At 36.4% G+C, this 21,216-nt stretch overlaps 1 protein-coding gene across 3 annotated transcripts; it reads right to left on the reverse strand.

Annotated features, from left to right (window-relative positions):
- Positions 1–1,377: 1,377 nt before the first annotated feature.
- Positions 1,378–21,211, reverse strand: LOC108136085 (cyclic AMP response element-binding protein A). Of its 3 annotated transcripts, XM_017257053.2 has the most exons (7): positions 20,230–21,211; positions 8,173–8,383; positions 5,588–6,096; positions 4,682–4,952; positions 4,443–4,606; positions 3,561–3,704; positions 1,378–3,449 (listed from the first exon to the last, which is right to left on the reverse strand). In XM_017257053.2, exons 1-7 carry the CDS (start codon positions 20,281–20,283, stop codon positions 3,255–3,257), a joined length of 1,548 nt encoding a protein of 515 aa, XP_017112542.1. In that variant the 5' UTR covers positions 20,284–21,211; the 3' UTR covers positions 1,378–3,254. The 3 variants fall into 3 exon arrangements, with proteins under 3 accessions (XP_017112542.1, XP_017112541.1, XP_041563919.1); XM_017257052.2 differs by having other exon boundaries at positions 4,443–4,952; XM_041707985.1 differs by lacking the exons at positions 8,173–8,383; positions 20,230–21,211 and adding an exon at positions 7,311–7,335 and having other exon boundaries at positions 4,443–4,952.
- Between the last annotated feature and the right edge of the window lie 5 nt (positions 21,212–21,216).

The raw sequence follows: 21,216 nt of genomic DNA on the forward strand, positions 1-21,216 counted from the left end.
TCGTGTCACATTGTGCAAGAAAGCTTATTTTGTTGGTCAAAACCCTGGAATTTGATTCAGATGAAAGCTGAAAAAGCACAAAATCAGCAGGTAATCACGAAGATTTCGTTTTTCTTTGTGAAAACCTCGAAAAATTCATCAGCCTCTAAATGCAAATAAATTTTGTTTTTCTCCGGTCACGAGTTATGATGTTCACCGCAAACCAACTTTTTTTCAAGGCGCCTCCAAAGATAACGGTCACCGGCTTATTTTTAATAATAATATGTAATTAAATTTAAAAAAAAATATTGTAGATGTCTTCGCAAAAAAAATCAAAAAAATTATGCGGTTTTTGTCTTTTGGCCAAAAATATGTCATTTCTTGCCCTGTGCAGCAAGGAAGCTGAAAAATGCTAATTATTTTCTTAAAAGTTTGATCTTTTCAACAAACTAAAAATACATTTTTAATTTTTTTTAAGGGATATAATTAATCAAAACCAAAGTTGGAAAGTTTTATTTCTAGAAAAAGACTAGGAAACGGATTCAATTCATTTTAGCACACATTTAAGTATAAGATACAACAAATAATAAGAAAATGTAAATTTAAAAAAAATTTCATCTTTTGGTGCCTGAGTTGCCAATTAAGTGCTTTAAGACTTATTAAATTTAATAAATTCCATCTTTTGGTGCCTGAGTTGCCAATATTAGTGATGCCTGAGTTGCCAAGAATCGACAGCAAAAAAATGTATATATATTTTTTGTTGTTTCGTCTTTGCATCTGCATCATTTAAAGTTTAAGAAACAATTATTTTTTTTAAATAATTGAAATGATTTATGATGACGACATACCTATAAGGAATGCAGCATACTTTTGGGCTGCAGTGGGCTGCACTAGACTTCCAAAACTGCCTATTTTGAAAGTAAGTACATACTTAAAACCGCGGTTCTCGAAAACTAAAGCAAAACCGGGCGAAATCGTCGGGTGACTTTGGTGGTTCATGATCAAAGAATTTAATTTTAAAGGAATCACTTAATTTCTGGCAGGTACCCGAAGGTAATTCTAATGCAACGAATATCATTGCAAGAAAATTCCCGAATTTTAAAAGTTTTGGTTGACATTTTATAAATAAGTAAGAAATCCAGTTTAATTATATTTTTTACTTGACATTTTAATCAATTTAAATGACCACAAGAATTTCGATCAGCTAAATATTCATTTCTTTTCACTAGATTTCTATAATATTTATTCAATATTGGATGCAATTTTATCTTTAAAAATATGCAAAAAAAAATTGCATCATAAAGAATGATTTAAATATTTAATTTTATTTTATTTCAGCATTTCTAAGAAAAGATTAATAACTTTTGTAAATGGACTTAAATAAAACACGCACATTGCTGCTGTTGTTATGGTTGTATGAATTTTATTTGGAATTGCACTTTTACTTTTGCCAAATTACAGCAACCAATCATAAAAGTTTTACAATTTTTTTGGATGTATTTTCTGGTTTTGTTTTTTTCCTTTTCAACGTTAAACATACAATATATGCGTTTAAAATGCTATAGCCAAAAAATAGTATATAGTCGTACATTATTTATACTTGTATATATAAATATATCATAATGTATTTCTCATTTTTTTTTTAAATTTGTTTAACGCATTTTATAATAAAATAGTTTTGTCATTGCACGAGCTTTTCATATTTTAACTTCAATTTTTCGTTTTTGTATTTTCTCTAAATATCTTTCTTTTAAAATTTTACTAACAATTGCACAACTTCGTCCGCTTGATTTATACACACATGCACAGACATACATAAAAATAGCTAAATTATTTCATATAGATATTATCGATTTGATAAGAAATCATCGAGTTACTAATTAAATTTTCATTAAGTAATTTTGTTTATATAAATTCAACTAATTTAAACTAGATTGACTCATTCAGAACGCTGCGGAAAAAAATACAAAAATATCTGTATAAATATATGGATGCCAAAAAATTGCACTAGAACGTAAAACACAAAGTGTAAACATAAAAAACAAAATCATTGCTGCGAAATTTGATTGAATTGGGTTTTGCTCTCTATATCCCTTCGGTCGGTGCAGCGCCGTCTTATAATATAAAACTTAACAAACAATAATTCATTTTCATAATTGGCTCGGAAATTGTTTAAATCGACCAGGCAACGCGACAGGTGGAGAACGGAACCGAATTGGGGGATATGGATTCGGATACCCTTGTAAATTCGTATAATTTCCATCTACTGAAACTCCATTTTGACGGCTGCTGGCAAACAGATGACGAAGAGAAACTTAAATGCTGCATATAGACATAGTTCGTTATATAATCCTTCTACATAGCTACACATTATGGAATTGTTTAGGTATTTTTCTTTCGTTTCAGCTCGTTTGTTTTTTGAGAAATATCGTTTAAAGGAACAAGAGTCATGCCAAAGACAGCACAGAGATTTTGGGCTCCGGGAGTCTTTCGTTCATTCATTCAATCATTATTAAAACATAATGTACATGTCGCCGCTCTTCGATCAACTCCAGTCTGGATTTGATGTGTTATTAGAGCCCACTTGCGATCTGCTATTTTTTTTGTTTTTTTTTGTCGTGGTTAACCTTTTCATTACTTTGCTGTTTTTTTTTTTGTTGTATGTTTTTGTTTTTGGTCTGTTGATTTCGTTTCATTACAATATTATTATTTAGCTTCTTTTTAGACGCTTTCTAGATTGGCTTCTGCTTTTGAGCTTCTCGATTGTAGTTGTAAGTGTAATCGTAATTGTAATTGTAATTATAATTGTGGTTGTAGTTGCAGCTGGTCGTTTTGCCTAAGCTCTAGATCAAGTTTATATAACAGGAATGCATGACTAATATACATAGCTATATAATATAGGTCCTACAAGTAGCTAGGATAACATACACATTAATTATACGGTATTGGTTATGGGCATCTAGGCATCTATGCCTTGTGGAATATATAGTGCGGTGGAGCAGGAGCCGGATCAGGAGCAGGTGCAGGAGCAGGAGGGGAATGTTTACCGCTTTGTGCTAGCCAAAAGCCGATCAAAAACAAAAAAAAAATTCATCAAATTTCCTCATCATCGCATAAATTCTTGAAAAACTCCCAGACTGATTGTAAATCGAAACAAAGGACTGAAGACATACTATACTACATAGATAGAACTACAAATAACTCGGGAAGGCGGGCAAACAAGAAACGGTTCCGGTATCCAGGAGCCCACGATTTCGGGGGCTTTGGGCCGGGACTTAGGACTTTTTCACATTGTGCTTGCTAACTAGGGCCTGCAGTTTGTGCAGCTGACTAAGTAGATTGGCATTGGTCTCCTCCAGCCCCTCGAGGCGCTTCTTGTAGTCGTGGTTCTCGGTGACCAGAATCTCTACGCGCCTCTCCAGCTGGTCCATGTACTCCTTCTTCTTGCGGCGACTTTCCTGAGCAGAGATCTGTAAAATGAACCATATGATTAATTAGATTACGCTTCTTAATGCTGGTTGTAAACGGTGCAGCTGCATGCCGCCGCTGCATCGTTTATCATCGGTCTGTTTTAAACCTACTTTATTCTTGATTTTACGTCGAATCTTCTTGAGCGATTTCTCCTCTGCTTTGGTTAGGGGAAGTTTCTGAGGGATAGGATAGCCTTCGGCCAGCAAAGTGCGTTTCTCCTCCTCCGTCAGCGACAGCGTGCCAGTAGAGCCCTTCTGCAAAATGCAAATACATTTTAAATTAGATCAGAGGTTTGCAAAAATAAGTGACTAATATCTTGCGATATAGCCAATGTGACTAATACTGATTTCCTAAAATTTGAAAATATATAAAATTCATATACAATCCTATGAGTAATTTGATTTTTGATCGTCTTTTGGTGATTGCTAATTTTTATTAAGTTTTGTACATAAATAATTTTCAGAATTCTCAGATGAAATTTTAAATAATTGACTCACTTCTGGTAGACGACGACTGTATTTATATTTTTTATTTATGAAAAATTATATCATAAAATAACAGTTAATGAGTTCTTTTAAATAAAATTTTGGTTTAAAATTTAGTATGCATTTAATACTGATAAGAAATATTTAAACGGAATGTATTTAATCAAAATCGTTCTTATCAATTTTTGTCTGCAAAAGATCTTTTACTTTATACAACATTACATAAAATATAATAAAATTATATGTAATAATTATAATAATATAATAAAAAAAAAAGAATAGAAGTTAGAGGTTGGACTTTAAAAACTCGAATATCTCTATATAAATAAAAGATAAATTAGATTTGATTGGTTGTAGTTAAGTTTTTGAAATGAGTTTTTCTCAGAGGATATTTGATGTAGTTGTTAAATACATTCTCAAGTCACATAAGATTATTCCAGTAAGTATTAGTATAGAAGCAACTGATAGTGTGTGCAATCAAATTGAGTGTGGTCTGCTCGAACTTACCGGCTGTGAGCTAATCAGCGGCGTGTGGATCGGCTGCCGTGTCGTGGTGGCCGTTGTGCTGGAATTGGAGCCCGATCCCGATCCCGATCCGGATCCGGTGGACGAGCGCGTGATGCCGGCAGCGGTGCGGCTGACACGTACGGATGACGATGACTCGCCGCCGGCTGCATTGGCCACGGAGATAGAAACGGAAGCGTTGGGCGACAGGGGCGAAAACAAGTGTTCCGGTGTCAAGTTACCTTCGGAATCGTCGCTGGGCAGGGATGAGGGTGGCGTCAGCGGGATTCCATAGCCGTGGGCATGCGATTTGCCGGAGCTGGTGCTGCTACTGATGCTGCTGCTGATGCTGCTGCTGCTGCTGCTACTGTTGCTGGTGTTCTGTTTCTCGCTCTTGATCTCCATCTTGGCCATCAGCAGATCGCCCTGGCCGAGGAGCTGCTGCTGGCGCTGCTGGGACTTGATTAAGCTGTTGTTGCTGTTGCTACTGGCGGTCAGCAGGAGGCCACCGTGCTACGGAAATAAACGACACAAATCAGTCAGTACAGTCCAGGAAAAAACAGAAATTTTCTACCTAAATTATTTTAGAATAGACGACATCTAAAATCTATTCATATTTTATTTTGTTTTATTATGTTTAGTGTTTTTATAGTATGTTTAGGATCATTAATATTTTTAGTATACTTAGTATTTTTTGTATGTGGAGTATTTTTAGTATGTTTAGAATTGTCACTAATTTAAATGTATGCATTTTAAATTTAAATCTAAGATCGATTTATATTTTATTTTTTATTATTATGTTCAGTGTTCTTATAGTATGTTTAGAACTATTAGTATGTTTAGTATTTCTAGTATGATGAGTATTTTTAGTATGTTTAGTATTTTCACAAATTCGTATTATTATCATCATAAAAAAGGAAATAAAAAGGCAAAAAAAGAAATCTTCTACCTACATTATTTTAGAATAGACTAAACTACATTTCATATTTTAATCCAAGATCTAGTGTTTTCATAGAATTAGAATTATTACTATTAGTATTTTTAGAATGTTTTGAACTATTAGTATGCTTAGTATTTCTAGTATGTTGAGTATTTTAAGTATGTTTAGTAATTTCACAAAATCTTTTTATCATTATTATTGAACTCACCCTCGGCTCGAATAGCATCTCCGATTGTAGGTGTGCCAGATTAAGGCTGAGCTGGTGCTGCGAGCTGCTCGCTTGGGATGTGGGACTGGCAGGGCAGCTGGAGTCCGGCGACATGGGCTCATCCTTGATGGCTGACTCGTCGATCTCGATGTCGGAGCATATGTCCGGCGACATGCTGCCGTCCCGCATCGACGACACCGAGGAGCTGCAGTCGTTGTCGTTGTACAGGTGCTGAGGTAGTTGAAAGTGCTCCAGATTGGCCACCACCACGTGGTTTGCTCCGGATCCGTGGTGGGGATGCTGTGCATGCAGGCTCTGCAGGCCGGAGGATCGCGTCACATCCGCGACGGAGGAGTTCAGGGCGGGATTGCTGCTCAGGCGGCTGATGGGCGTGGCATGCGTGGCATGCGTGGGCGGGACGTGGAGGGTCAGGCACTTGGGGTCGATGGTCACGCGCCCGCTGGTGGCCGTCTTCAGTGAAATGGCGGGAAAGCACTCGTCGTCCATGTCTGGAAATAGAAAGCAGAAAATAAATAAGATATTTATTCTGTATAATAAGCAAATAATGTACTTTTAAAACTAAGTTTTTCTAGAAAATAATATTTTTTTTAGTTTTGAATTCTGATACATTTAATAAATTAAGCAACTTTAAAAAACTTTGAACATAATTACATACATATACATTTTATTTGCTTTTGTATTTATATTATTAAAATAAAAGTTTAACTATGGTTAAAAAAAAATTTAACCTAAATTAAATTCAAATTTTTATAAGCTGCTAAAAAACTATACAAATAATTATTTATTTTTATTTAAAACATGCTCAAAAAAGAATCAAGCGACACGTCATCCAAGAAACTGCAAAATTTGTAAATATTTGTACAACGTCAACACTGCGTATGCATAATTAGATTAAAAATTTTTCTTTTTTAAACCCATAACTTTGATCCATAAAAAATATTATTTTTACTTTTTTAATTTACTTTTTAAGATTGTTATTTAACCAATAAAATACTACACTACACAAGTATTATTTTGTTTTTCAAATATATAAACAGATTTTGCTGTTCATTAAATTTACAGATAATGCGAGAACATTTTATTCGCAGTGAGATTCTTTTCTTATTTTAGTTCAAACTAAGAAAGAGAAGTTTAAGCTTAATTCAACAGATCACTTCTTTAATCATAGATTTTAATTACTTTGTTTTGGTTAATTTCAGTTGAAATCGGTTTCAGTTGGTTTAAGTTAATTGTTATTTTTTTCCCAAAAATAATTAGCTCACAGCCGTATTTGCTATCGCATGTTTTGCTTTTTGGCTAGACAATGGTCGAAATCAAATAGAGCAGTATGTGCGCAAATATTCTGGCCAAATATTATTGCGTCTAACCCACATTATTATGCAAGAATTGGAGTTCTAGTTTGTAACTAAGCAAATACCGGATCACTTTCCTTTGGCAGCGCACGCGTCAATTCGCCGAGTTGCACTTGTGTTTGCCTTTGATATTCTGTTGATTCAGTTTTTTATATTTTTCTGGCAAAACTGTGGCCCCCATCTCTCTTCCCACCTTTTTCTACCTCCACCCACTATACGAAAATTTTCGTTTTAATTTTATTTACACAGTTGTCGTACAGTTTCCATAAAATTACAAATAATAACAGAACAGAACGAACAAAAAAGAGAAGCCCAGAGAACTTGGCTAGGGCAATTATACACAGTTTTACCTGCATACATACGAACAACTGATATCGCGTCAAAGTACAAAACTTCATGCACGAGTACTGCGTTAAATTGCTAAATGCTACCGCGACACTAGAAACAGAACAGAACCGAACAGAACAGACCGAAGCTGAAACTGTTTTTCAACTGTTATTCTTGTCAGCGCTGTTTTCACTATGTACATGGCCTAAATTAACCAACAACCAACTGCCAACTGTGTTTGGATTGCTGTTCGGGACTTACATACAGCCCCAAAAAATAATGACTGGCTCTACGACTGGATGCAATTGCCCGAACAATCGGTAATCGCTCTGTTTCACTCAATTTGGAATTCAATCGTTGGAATATTTGGGGACCACCTTTCTTTACTTACACTTTACTTACAAAAAGATGTTCAAAGAGATTCACTCAATTGTATCGTTATTAAATACTAATTTAAGAAACCTCAAATCCAGAAATTGTAACAGTACTTATCATCAAATGTATAATATCGATAACAAAATATAATGACATTATCGATTATAAAATTTACAAATTGATCAAATCGCAGACACCAGTTAACATTAAAAAAGGCTACTACATTTAAGAAGTATAGATAGAAACAATAGAAATAAAACAAATTAAATATAAGGATCCAAGATCATTTCGCAAATTTTAAAGGAACCATAAGTAGTAGAAGTTCAAACGATAGTTTGTATATGATCGATAAATTTAATTTGATAAATATAATTTCGACTTCTTTAAAATACCAACGTAGATAGGTTGATGTTTTATGAAATGGCTTTAGGTTTTGGGTGTAATGCCTGATATAAAGCCGACCTAGATAATGAATATACCAAAAGCTATTTCATTTATTAATGTACATACCCTCCATTTTGGCCTGCAGGCTTTTTGGTGAATCGGGCAGGGAGTCAACGTCGCTGCTGAGGCTGTAGGAGTGCTCCGTTTTGATCGGCTGTGTGCCATTGAGCAGGGCATCCGAGATGAGCTTGTCGTTGAGTATGACGGTGGGATCTTTGACGTCGCGATCGAACAGCCAGTCGTGCATATCGTGATCGGGGCTGATTTTCAAGGATTCCTGTAACAGTGCACACAAAAAGCGACAGAGGAAAAAAAAAAGAGAAAAAATTAGAAACAAACAAATGGTTTGCAATTAGTTAATGTACAAAAGTCATTCATAGTCGTGTTGCACAGCGATAGCGCGCTTATATAATTAAACACAAAAACTGAATGCGAAAAACAAAGGTACAATTGCCATACCTATATATACATATATATATATATGTACGACCTATGGCAAAATCACACGAGAATCGCACACCCAAAACGCAATGCAGATAGCTCAAAAAAAAAAATTATATATAAAATGCTGATTTGATTTTCATAGTACCTTTGTACATACATATATATAGCGCAGATCCCGACTGCCCCATGCACACGATGGCCTCTTCCACGGAACGTGGGCCATGCAATATATTTTTGTTGTCAATCTTATCAGAAGACATTTCACCGTCCACCGTCCACCGCGATCGGCGATTCGGATTCCGATTTGGATTCGGACGTACCCTTGAAACAATTGTTGTTGGGCTGGTGGGCAATCAGTGGAGAGAACCATTTTAAAGTTATCAATCGTTAAGTCATTATTTTCGGGGGCTTGCAAATCAGTGGTGGGAATTGTTTTTAACCTAGCTTCTAGGTTAGGTACTTGAATTTTATGGTCTTGCATGGCATAATATTTGCAATTTAGTGGGTATTTCACATAGATTTGAATAGGGTAAAGTAATAAATATCTTTAAAACTAGTTTTAGGAGTTTCATTCTTTGAACTTTGAAGGTAATAAACCACAAAAGTAGAGAGCTACATAATTAAACACACTTGTTTTTTCCACTTTCAAAATTTCAATATTTTAAGACATTTTAAAGGGTTTTTATCTTGACGATTGAATTTCTACCAATATACATCATCAAAGGTATATTAAAAATGATATATTACATATTTAAAAGGACCTTTTGATGCTAGTTAATGGTTAATGGTCATCGCACCTGGACCATTTAAACTTGTCAATCGTGTTTTGACTCGAGTTGTTTATCAAATGGTTGGCACAAATTTCAATTAAACCTCGCAAGTGGAGTGTGGAGTGTGCAAGAGTGTAATTAATTATAATGAACGGGCCCAGTGTTAAGTGTTTCGATGCGGCGATGAGCGGTGAAACCAACCTTGGGAATCACTCACAATCGCAATCAGAGTGCAGCACAAATACATAACTCAACCCGTGTTCTATTTGCCGCCAAAAAATACAAAATCACCGAGGAGTCGAGTCGAATGGAATGGAATGGAATGGTGAAAACAAACAGCTCCAGAATAAATTTGGCTTGGCATTTTGTTTTAACGCAAAAGCCTGCCCGATGATGTAATCCCGAATGTGCCAGATTTTTGGACTGGATTCGCTTAATTGTCGCCAGGCATAATCTACGGCAATAAATTGCTGACCCATTTAAAGGCGGCAAATATGCACATGGATATAACTATATATTCGAGTGAGTGCCTGTCTGTCTTTTCGTCTGTCTTGTCTGTCTGTCTGACTGTCTGTCTGTCTGTCTGCGATAAAAAAAAGTGCATGTAATTACGCTTTAAAAACACATTTGTATGTAAAAGAAATCCCACCTCTCCAAAGTTCACATTCTAAGCCAAGCCAAATGGAATCCAGTTTTGGCCATAAAAAAAAAAAAAGGGAACGTCGTGACGGCGAACGTCGATATGTAAGCAGGTACGATTCTTCCCGATTCTTTTGTGGGTCTTTTTGGTTCTTCAAATTCCTCAGGTTCTTTGGGTTCTTTCACACAATCCGCCGTACAAGGCACATACCCGTAAGCCTAAACATTGATTACCATTTGATATGTTTATGCGGTGGTACTTAGCGTTTACAAACGAGGGTGGTTTAATCACTGAACAGATGTCAAGACATAAAGAAATATATTTAGGAAATATATATTTTTTGAAATGCTAATAACTGGCAAATTTAGATAAAAGTTCGGAAATTTATTTTCCGTGAAATCGGCCTACCTTATTTACATGATTAATTAACATAAATCATAAACTCTCTCCTAATCATATTAAAGTTACAAATTGTTGACGTGCCAAAATAGATCGTAAAAATATGGGAATGGAATACACACACAAGACAAGTTTTTAATTTATGTCAATTTAAAAGTTGGTTATTGTTTTAAAGCCAATTTGTTGTTTCCGGAAATCTTACTTTTAAATTTTGTTTTTTGTAATAAGTACATATTTATAAATGCATATATCAACTAGCTCATTTATCTACATACTATTTTAAAACAGCATTGTCGTAGATCAAGGATAAAGGTTGTAAAATAATTTTATATTATAGCTTACGTAAAGCTTAATATTTTATGACAGTAAGTTATTACAAAGTAATTATATTTTACTGATTAGTAAAAATATTTACAAACGAAGACTGATTGTATTCCTTAATGACATACTCTAAGCCGTTGATTGAACATATGCATATGTTAATATTAGTCTAAAAATAGTAAGCTATTAAATTTTACTGAATATTTGAAATATTTACAAACGAAGACTGTGTGTTTTACCTTAACAATTGACTTACGGAAAACCATTTATCAAACATATTTATTTGTTCACATTAATTAGAACTTGTAATAGCTTTCATATGACTTCTCTGACTAGTTTGTTTCACAACTTTGGATAGAGTTGCTTTTTAAATTTAATAGTAAAGTCTTAATGACACTAACCGTGATTGGTAAATGTAAAATTGCAAAAGAAAGTAGTGATATTGGGCAGCAATTTCTCTCGACCAAAAACCGACTGCCAGTCGATGTTTGCTGTAATTCATAAATTCTCAAAGCCAAGGAAAGTATGGAATAACCGAGAATTAACGATCCACTCATTATGCTAATACTCGTGGACCGGCCCTCGCATTTTTTGTATATATTTTTTTTTTGTTTTTCGTTTCGTTTGGCCAGTGCATTAAAACACAAATACACAAGTGCTTTCTCCGCATTTTAGCCGTCGCCACACATCGGGCCAAGAATCAGCAAGCAGTATGTGGTATATAGCAGTCGTATACTACTTATAAGCACCGAGAAGCGTAAATAAAATGTGAGTATGCGTGTATGATGAGTTCAACGAACCTCGGGAATTGTTGAGAATTAGCAATTCTTGAAAAATGCTACCAAAACGGGCAACACACACACAGATACAACATACAGCTACAGATACAGATACAACATACAGATACAGATTTACCCAGGCAGTCGTACAAATATACACATCGGTATCGGTCTGTATACAAATATGTGCGAGTATGTTGCTGCCGATGATGAAAGAAAGAAGAAAGCCAGAAGAAAAAGACAGCAAAAATGCTCGCAGGCATTTGCTACCTCTTTTGTTAGCTGCTGCGGATCAGGTGGGTTAATACACACAGGGAAATTCCACACACACCATATATGTATGAATACATATTTTGCGATTCCCTATCCCCATATCTTATCTCTATTTTTGACTATTTTTATTTAATCCCAAATCATATTTCATAATAAACAAATCCGCAATTTCATAGTGCTCTGATAACTTTTGTTTATTTTCAATTCTATTTATGTCAATTGGATCGCAAATCTTATCTATTTAAAACTGAAGTCGATTGCAGGCTTAGCAGGGTATTAAACATCTTCAAAATCAATGAGCAAATTAAAGGCCTCAGTGACCTTGCTGGCAAATTGTGTAAACTATAAGATAAATATTGACATTAAGTATTTGAGTTTATAAACTTCAAAGAAGTATGATGATTTTTATGAAAGGAGATGTACAACAAAATGGGATTATAGTTTATATTAACTTCAATCAGAGTTTACGTTAAAAACATAATAGTTTTCCAAAGTAAACCCAAAGATTTACGATTTAATGCTTATTAAATAATGTTTTGGCTTGGAGTATGTATTATTTTGTAAATGATAACTATATATGTTTTGTGTTCCAAAATAAAATATACAATTTACTTTAACTGTCAGGTAATGATTACGAAATGCATATTAGTAGATATAAGCTTTTAATAAATTCCAAATAAGTGAATGTGATATTTATTCAGATATTTTAAACTCCAAATATGTATAATCACTTTTTCTTGTAAATTGTTTTTTATAAAGGGATGAATCATATATATATATATAAATATTTTTCCCCGTGCACCTGTAGCGCCGTTTGTTGCACATTTCAGGTGGGTTTTGCCTCCTCTTCCCTGCCACTTCTCCGATTTGTGTGTTCCAATGAAAGCCCGGCACCGGTGAAATGGCTAAGGGCGCCTTCTCAAGTGGAAAGTGGTGCGGTGCGGTGCGGTGCGGTGCGGTGCTTTGCGATGCTCGAGTTGAAGTTTGGAGCACCACCTCTTAAGCCACAAAAACCGCTTGAATGCGGCTAAGCCCGACTTGACTTGACTTGTCTTGACTTGACTTGGCCATCGATTGCCTAACCATCGGCCATTGGCCATTGGCCATCGGAGGAGCCTGTGAAATGCGATTGCAGTTTGACCCCATTTCGTTGGCGATTCACCAAGAACCTGTTGCGGCGACTGTCACGTGCAGAGAATTGTTCTGCGAGAACGTTAATTTGCCTTTTCTTCCAGGTGCCCGCTCGCACGTCACTGCGGAACCCGATCAGGCAACGATAAAGGCAAAATAAAAATGAAAAAAAAAAAAATAAAAATAAAAATAAAACAAAATCAAAATAGCCGCCGGAGGGGTTTTCTTTATCTTACGGCATTAAATTAACATATACACACATGGGTGTTGGGTCTCCCGGTTGCCCATTATACAATTTTATTCAAATTTCCAGTCTTCAGGTCTGTCTCTCTCCCCGAAAAACAAGAAAGGGTGAAAAAGAGCCACAAACATACAATTTCATAAAAATAATTAAACTGGTTATAGTTTGGTTTGGTTTGGTTTCTCCCTCTCCATCTCTTTCTTCTTTCTCTGCACCTCTGTATCTCCTTGTGGCTTTTGATTTGAATTTTTTTTCCGCCTTTTTTTTTTTTGGCCTTTTTGTCTATACATTTTTTTTTCGATTTTGCTTATTTTTTGTTTTTTTGTTTTTTTGCTTGCTCCACAATTTGGATTGATTAAATAATGTTGCAGCAAGCGAAAACCTTTCACATTTATAAAACTGCAGTCGTGTGCGTGCGGATCATTATGTATGTATCGTTTTTCTTTGTGTTGTGCACAGCATTTTTTAGCCGAGTCTTTATTTCTTTCCAATTTTTATGCCCAGGCTGCATCATTTGCCGCTGGTGTTGGTAAAGTGAAAGGTGCTCCCACAATTCAAAAAGAGCAGAAACCAAAAAAAAAAAAAAGAAAAAAACACCAACCACCAAACACAAAAAAACACAGAAACTGAACTGCCTTTTAACTTGAAAAATTGCTACGGTTTTTTATTTTGGCCCGCTTCGGTTTCGTTTTTCGTGAGCGTGGTAAATGTTAATGGGGCTACGATGTAAATGGCCATCGTCAAATGCCGTTGCCTTGAAAAGAAAGTGCGAATTGGCCGGCGATCCCTTCCAGAATCCCATACAAATTGGCTTAATCAGCGGGCACAGGTACAGTGAACTCAAATATTACGTATGCGACATGTTGCAGCCACAAATGCAAAAACTGAGAGACTTCCATGACGTACTGCCTCTTGTTTTGCATTACGTTCGGTATAAATATAACCAAATATGTATATAAATAGATAATAATAGTGGGTGGTAGTCCAATGCGGGCTTAGCTTATCGCCAACATATGTTTGTGCGCCTTTGTGTGAGGAAAGTACGTAAGCAGCAGCACGTCTGACGTCCACACCAACAATTTGCCAAACGGAAATCATTGTGAAAGTAACCGAAAATTGAAAGAAGCAATAAATGAAGAAAAATGCGAAAAAGGCGGTATCCAGCCGGGCCAAAGACTCCTCTCCATTGAAACCCCCACAGCCTTCGGTTATCCTAATCTCTGAACTTTGGCTGTTGATAGTGGGTGCTCAACAGAGATCCGCAAACTCGAGACTTTTGATCGTCGGTTGCCTTTCACAAAAACGTTGAAGAGCGGCCAAAATCGTTCATCTGCATATATGCAAAGCAGACATAACCAATTTGGCAATGCTTCGGATGAGTCACACAGCTGGGCGACCGACCTTATTGGAGAACCCATAATGAATTCACTTTCAAGGTTTCTCGGAAAGATAATGCTTGAAAAATGTGCTGTCGACGGGTAATTACGAAATTCTAGGCCCCTTACTTCAGACTCTCTAATGGATTTTGATGAATTGTGTGCAAAAAAGTTTGAGGTTTCTGGGGAATCCGATTGGAGGACATTTTTTGGGGGGTTCCCTTAAAAGTTGTTAGTCAACTAATTTGTTTTACCAATCCATTTATACTTGTACTTATTTAATAACACGGAATTTATTATTTTTACTTTCTTCATAACTTATTGTAAATTTATGTTTTGTCTCTTAAATTAAACGCTAGAAAGCCTTAATATACAAACATTCTGCTATTTGTTTACAAAAAAAGTCTATGGATTTATGGAAAATTGTATTACTATCAAAGCTTTTGCAAAAAGTCTTTAATGTCTTTAATTTAGCTTTTTAGCTCTTTTAGCTTACAATGTTAGACACTATTTTAAAACATTTTTAAAGCGAGAGGTAAGAGCTATAATTGTTAGTAAAATATCTTTGATTTAAACACTCTCTCAAATACTAACTGCAAAAGGTCAATATAATGACGTGGGTTTAAGCAGTTTATCCTGAACTCTGACAATGTTGTCTTAAGGTCTTTGGGTCGCTTAGCTCAAATATGTTACAGCCAGGGGAGGTCCTCAAAACGCTTAACCCTTAACCCTTAACCCCCAAACTAAAACTTGTTCGTTTCGCTTTGTTTCTCCGCCTTCGAAAAGCATCCAACTGTTGCTTCCTTGTAGCCTTTTGCCTGCTGCCTGCTGTTACACTTATCGTATAACACTTCATTAGCACTGGCAATATGTTGCTACGCCCACGCCCACGCCCACTCCTACTCCCCCCTTAACATATTGTAAATTCCAAACGGGTCCATGAATAATTCACACTGTCGTGCTTTCTTGGCCACTAAACAACACAAGACAACAACGCAACTCCTCCGACGTCCTGACATTGACGTCAAAAACACAAAGCGCCAAGCGCAAACAGCTGGCCAACTGGCCGCCCACTCTTTTGTTGGCTAAAAGAGAGCCTACCCAAACTGGCCAAGAAGAGCGAACTAAGAGCGGTTTCCTTGGACTGCGCATCCTGCAGCGCGCAGCGCGTGTAAATCCGCATGAATGGTCGACATGAATGGGAAAATATATATATATGGTATATATATATATATATCTAGAAAGAGAGTGGAGCCAGCGAGACTGGCGCACATGTAAACCAATACTATGTGGGGGCACAAATTTAATTATGCGCGCTTTTTTCGCTGCCTCGCCATATGCTTGGACTTTTGGCATAGAAATTGTGTCGCTGGAGCGGGTTAAATTTGCAATATTTGTAGTCGCTAGTCGCTGGGTTTCTTTGCATTCGCTTTGTGCTTTTTGCTTGGCTTTAACCTGTTTTGCAGATTGCAACGCTCCGGTCCGGCGGCTCATTGGAAATGTCAAAGTTAAGCAATACACCAACCAATACGGATATACAATAAACATACTATACAGATATAAAGACGTTAGACGTTAGACGATAGACCATATTGAAAGTATCGTCCGTGCACAGCTCGAACTAGTTATTCAAATATACTCTCGAGAGTCAAGACTTTTGGCTCTCGAAACTCTCAAAGTCTGTTGCCAAGCACGTTTTTCTATTTTCTGTTTTCTGTTTTCCGTTTCATGGTAGTTGGTAGGTGTGTAGTATTCTCGTGTGCATTTTAAATAGCGGGCCTTGCATTTGGCCGTTAGAAAATCTCAGTCTAACACCAATAATGAAATGCACATTTGCATTCACTTCGGTAATCGGGCTAATATAGACCATAAAGGGTATCGAATGGGCCGAAAAGAAATTGCTAATTGCCATTATCCACGCCCCCTTTTGGACTATGGATTCGCGTCTATATTCTGCTTATATAAGCGAAAGTTAACCCACAAAAGAACAGCTCTACAAATGTCACCAAATATACACATACATACGTACATACTTGTATGTATATTTTTTGTTCTTTCGCTTTGGTTGTATCTTAATGGAAGTGGGAAAAAGTTGCTGACTTCTTGACTTATTGTTAATGCTGCAGTTTTCCTCTCAACCTCTCTCTTTTATATGGTTTTAGACAACAAGAAATTTAGGAAAGTCGCCATCGCTTTGACTTTGGTCAGCATTCTTTGGTGAAGGCGAATGCAGTTTAGTTCTTTTTTTTTTTTTGTGTGCCCAAGGTAATCTTTTCCGGCAGTTTATTGTTACCAGTAAGTTTGGACTGGTCAAGAGTTTCTACTTCGAGGCAAATCGACGACGATCTTGAGCACTTTTAGTTTAAAATTTGTCTGTGTTTCCATAGATTTCGCTTTCTTTTTAAACCCAACAACCCTTTTATACATTGTACTTGTATATAAGTGTTTCAGGGTACATATGTAGCTACATATATAGAAGATAAGCTGAGTTCTAAATCCGCTTAATTAGGCATTTTTGTTTCCATGTGCTTCTTATCAATAGAATGTGAAAATTTAAACAGTAATTTCAGCTTCCAACAGAAATCATTTGAAGCATGTATGTATTTTCTTATCAAGGCTGGACCAGAATCGAAAGTCGTTAAGTTGAAACTTTGATATGTACGTATGTACTCTATATTTGCACTGGAAATTGTTTATTTGCTTAGGAAACTCTGTGGAATTGCTATTCTTAGTAAACGGATGACCCGGTGATCACTGCACTGATCATTATTATTGTTGTTGTTGTTGTTGTTGTTCTGATTGGACTTTCCCAGTAATCGATTTCACTGAATTCCCCCGATCATTTGTATAAAGCTTTAAAGATTCTGCTGTGTCAACTCTTCATTTGCTCCCAACTGATAGAGGGGGAACCACTCGAAGATCTCTGTGTGAAAAAAGTGGGGGGTTTCTTGATAACAATGATCGGAATCTCGGCAATTCAGAGCACGTGACACTATCGCAGCTCTCTGAAGACCTGCTAACCCCTTTTGGGACTTTCCAAATTCATACCCTTATTAAAGGCGCCTTGCCAATTTATTAAAATTGATTATCGGCAGCACGTCAATTCAATATTTTTAGTTTTTTGTTTTGGTTCACTTGGAAAGGAAAAAATCCCATGGCATCATAATTATTATTTATTTTTATTTTTTGTCACCCGCTTAAGTGGAAAATGGTGCGCTTGGCTAATCAAAATTGGGCATTTCAGCGCCTTATCTTGGCGTTAGTATATATATTTTTTTTTCGCTTTATTCTTTTTGATTACAAAATACTTTGTGATAAGATTGTTGATTTGCCTGAAAAGACTTTTGGATGATAGTTGATATTATTAAAATAATGCCAAAATAGGAAACCGATTGCCTTCGGCTGGGGATCTTTCAATAGAAATTCGTTATCTACAGCCCTGGGTGATAAATTGGCCTGATCTTGATCTTTGCTTCCTCGACATTGGAGGGTATTTCGGCGGCGACTTCCCACAAAAACCGATAATTTCTTGTTATGGGCACACACAGGCATTTGAGATACTTATGAGGTAATTGAGCGCACGCCCCGGGTACGGGTACATCGTACCGCTAACGGCGGGAAAAACGCAATACAACAGAAAAACCTATAAAAACTGCACGCGCATTTTCCCGGGCATTGGGCCTATTTCGGTCCCTCCGTCTACGTCTACATTGTCTACAAGTCGAACGTAGTCGAACGTAGTCGACGGCGTGCATTATTATCACCTTAATAGTAATGACACTGACGAGCCATACTCTGTTTGATTTGCTGCAAAAGGCACCAGCAACAGCAGCAACAGCAACAACAGCAACAGCAGCAGCAGCAGGCGAAAAAAGTCATTACTTTGCATTTAGACCAGCTGATAGCGACTGCTTATCAACTCCACATGCGGTAATAGATTCATTTCTTTTGTGCTCGGCCAGCAGAGCTTCCTCTACACAAAGAAAACAAATATTTGTTTAAATATTTTTTTTGGACCAAAATGTAATATTCAAATATTAATAATTACAAAAAAAAAAATGTTTTGAGCAGTGGTGGGTTTTGAACTGCAACCTGAGTTGCAATTTTTTAAGTTTAATTCATCTAAATTGTTTATTTATAAATTTTTTGTATTATTATTTATTTTATCACATTCATTCTAAGTACGTTCCTTTGTAAGCAACGTTTATGCCTTAGTTCGACCAGTTTGGATTATGGCTGAATTTCTGAGGACTTTATAGATATGGATTATATCAATCTGCGTTTTTCTCTGTGTACAACAGCAAGAACAAGTGAAACGGACGAACCGCGGATGGATGGACGGACGGACGACATGTATTCATTACTGTTTCCGCAGCGATAAGCGCTAGACGACGGCATCTACATCTTTGAGTACTCCGCAAACGAAGCTCAGCCCCAGCCACACACTCATTTCATTATAGTGAAACATTTTATGAGTGCGCGGGGGTGATAGAAAAGAACTACTAGTACTACAAAAAAAAAAAACAAGCGAAACAGAAATCGTTTGCTTGCTAATGATAAATTTCTTTTAATTTCTTGGAAAACTCCAATTATCATTATCGGTAAACAGAAAACAACTTTGTAGGACAGCACAACTTCTAAGTTATGAACAGAAATGTTTCCTGACTGCCAGATATAGTCGTCACTGCCTGCCTCTTATCAAAAACACAAAAAGTCACTAAAAACTGTCTTCTCTCTCAAAAACGGGAACGTAAATGCCAAGATAAAAGCCTTGAGAACTGCCTTTTCCTTTCGGCACCATTCGATTCGGAGGTGTATCACCATCATATCTAAGTATTTTGCAAAGGTTCGTTGGGTAATGCCATTGGGTTCGGCACTCAAAGAACGTCCTCCACAAAAACATGAAAGCAAAAACTGTGATTCTGGGTGTGTTGTATATTACGGGTGTCTGATTGTCTGGTAGCCCGGCAATTCGATTAGATTTTGGTTTCTTTTTCACTATACTTTTTTTTTTATATTTTGGTGTTTCAGTGTGTGGACATTTTTATGAGGTTGCTTGGGACTTGGGACAGGTTTGATCGTAGGCCAGTTTGGTGATTGGCGTTCTCTCAGGTGATCGCATACATATAAATGCAAACTACTTAATATGCTGAGAAAGAAAAGAAAACTAGCTGCGGCCTGTGGGACCCTTAATTTTATATATTTTTTCCTCTTAAAATCGATCATCATACTTAGAATTCAGCTCATGAATAAGTTCACGTTTTTCTCCCCAGCTGATAAGCTTAATGTGGGTCATTAAAAATGTTTTTCTTTAGGTTTTAAAATGCAATTTCGTTTCGTAGAAGCACAACTCTTACAAGTTTAAAATGTATACCGAAATGACTTAATAATCGTGTTTTGAGGCATCTGCCTCGGGTCAAAGATCGGAGATCAAGTTTAGTCAAGTAGTTTAACCTAAGTTAAGACATTTTCATATTTTCATATTTCGTTATTTTGTGTCATAAGACGACGTCAACACTTAGAGCTACCGCTACCTATATCTTGAACATTTTCTTATCGTTTCGTTCAAGAGTTGTCGGCTTTAACTTTCACATATATAATATGACGGCATGTCGCATATCAAGCATACCCGCTGTAATAAAAGCTCTCAAGTATCAATGGTTTCTGCCTGATATACAGAGGTTTGCCCCAGTACAAGTTGTTTTTTTTTTTTTTTTTGCTTCGAGCGAGTGGTTATTTGAACACTTACCGGATCTAAGTCGGAGTCCCATATATCTTTGAGGTCGCCATCGTAGAATTCCATGGTTCTGTGAGGTTGGCGCTTTTTAGACGCGCTCTAAGAACTCTTTTAGTTGATCTTGCGGTTCGGGGATGGTTTTGGTTTGATTCGGTTCCACTTGGTTGCAGTCACACTATTTTAACCCACTTAAGAACTGTCTTCTTTTATATTTTTTAGCTTATACTATTATTTTCATGTGATTTACGGGCCGGTGGTCCTCTCTCGTTCTCGCCTTAATATACTTTATCTTCGTACTCCTCGCCGTACTCTCTTTTCTACCTCTCTTTCTGCTCTTTTCGGAAACGAACAGTTCTGGGTGATGACTGTTGGTTGCTTCTTTATAACACTTATTAAGGGGAAACCTGTTGCTTCCAGAGAATGTTTTCACTTGACATTGTTATAGTCTGCTTGGGTGTGTTGGTGTTTTTTTTGCGTTTGTATGTGTGTACCGGGCATTCATTCGAATTGGTGTTGGTATTTGGGGTGTATCTATGTGTACGGATCTAACTTGGCTTACAACTGTCGGCTGGATTTAACTTGTTGCATGCGCTTGCGTTTTCTTGTCGGATTATTTATTTGGCGTTAACATTAATTGAATTATTAACTTTTCCCGATTCTCGGAAACACTCGATTTTCATAGAAAATAGTTATTATATTTTGATTTCAAACGTTGATAACCATTTAATTTAGTTTATTTTGGACTCGATTACGATTTCAATTGGTTATAATTGAATTTTTCATGTGTTTTGTGTGTATGATGGAGCAGTAAACCGCATTTAAAATGGCTTTGCTCGGCCCGTGTATAATAGCATTTAATATGTGTAGTTAATATCGTTAGCTTTAGCAGTAATATTGGTATGTTTGGATGTATATATGGGATGGTAGCACTCAATTAGAATAAACTGTCCGTAGTGCGACTGCAGCCAAAAACGGTACTAAACTAAATGTCGGTGAAAT

The sequence above is a fragment of the Drosophila elegans genome, unplaced genomic scaffold (genome assembly GCF_018152505.1).
Source record: "Drosophila elegans isolate 14027-0461.03 unplaced genomic scaffold, ASM1815250v1 contig_208, whole genome shotgun sequence".
Classification (NCBI taxonomy): domain Eukaryota; kingdom Metazoa; phylum Arthropoda; class Insecta; order Diptera; family Drosophilidae; genus Drosophila; species Drosophila elegans.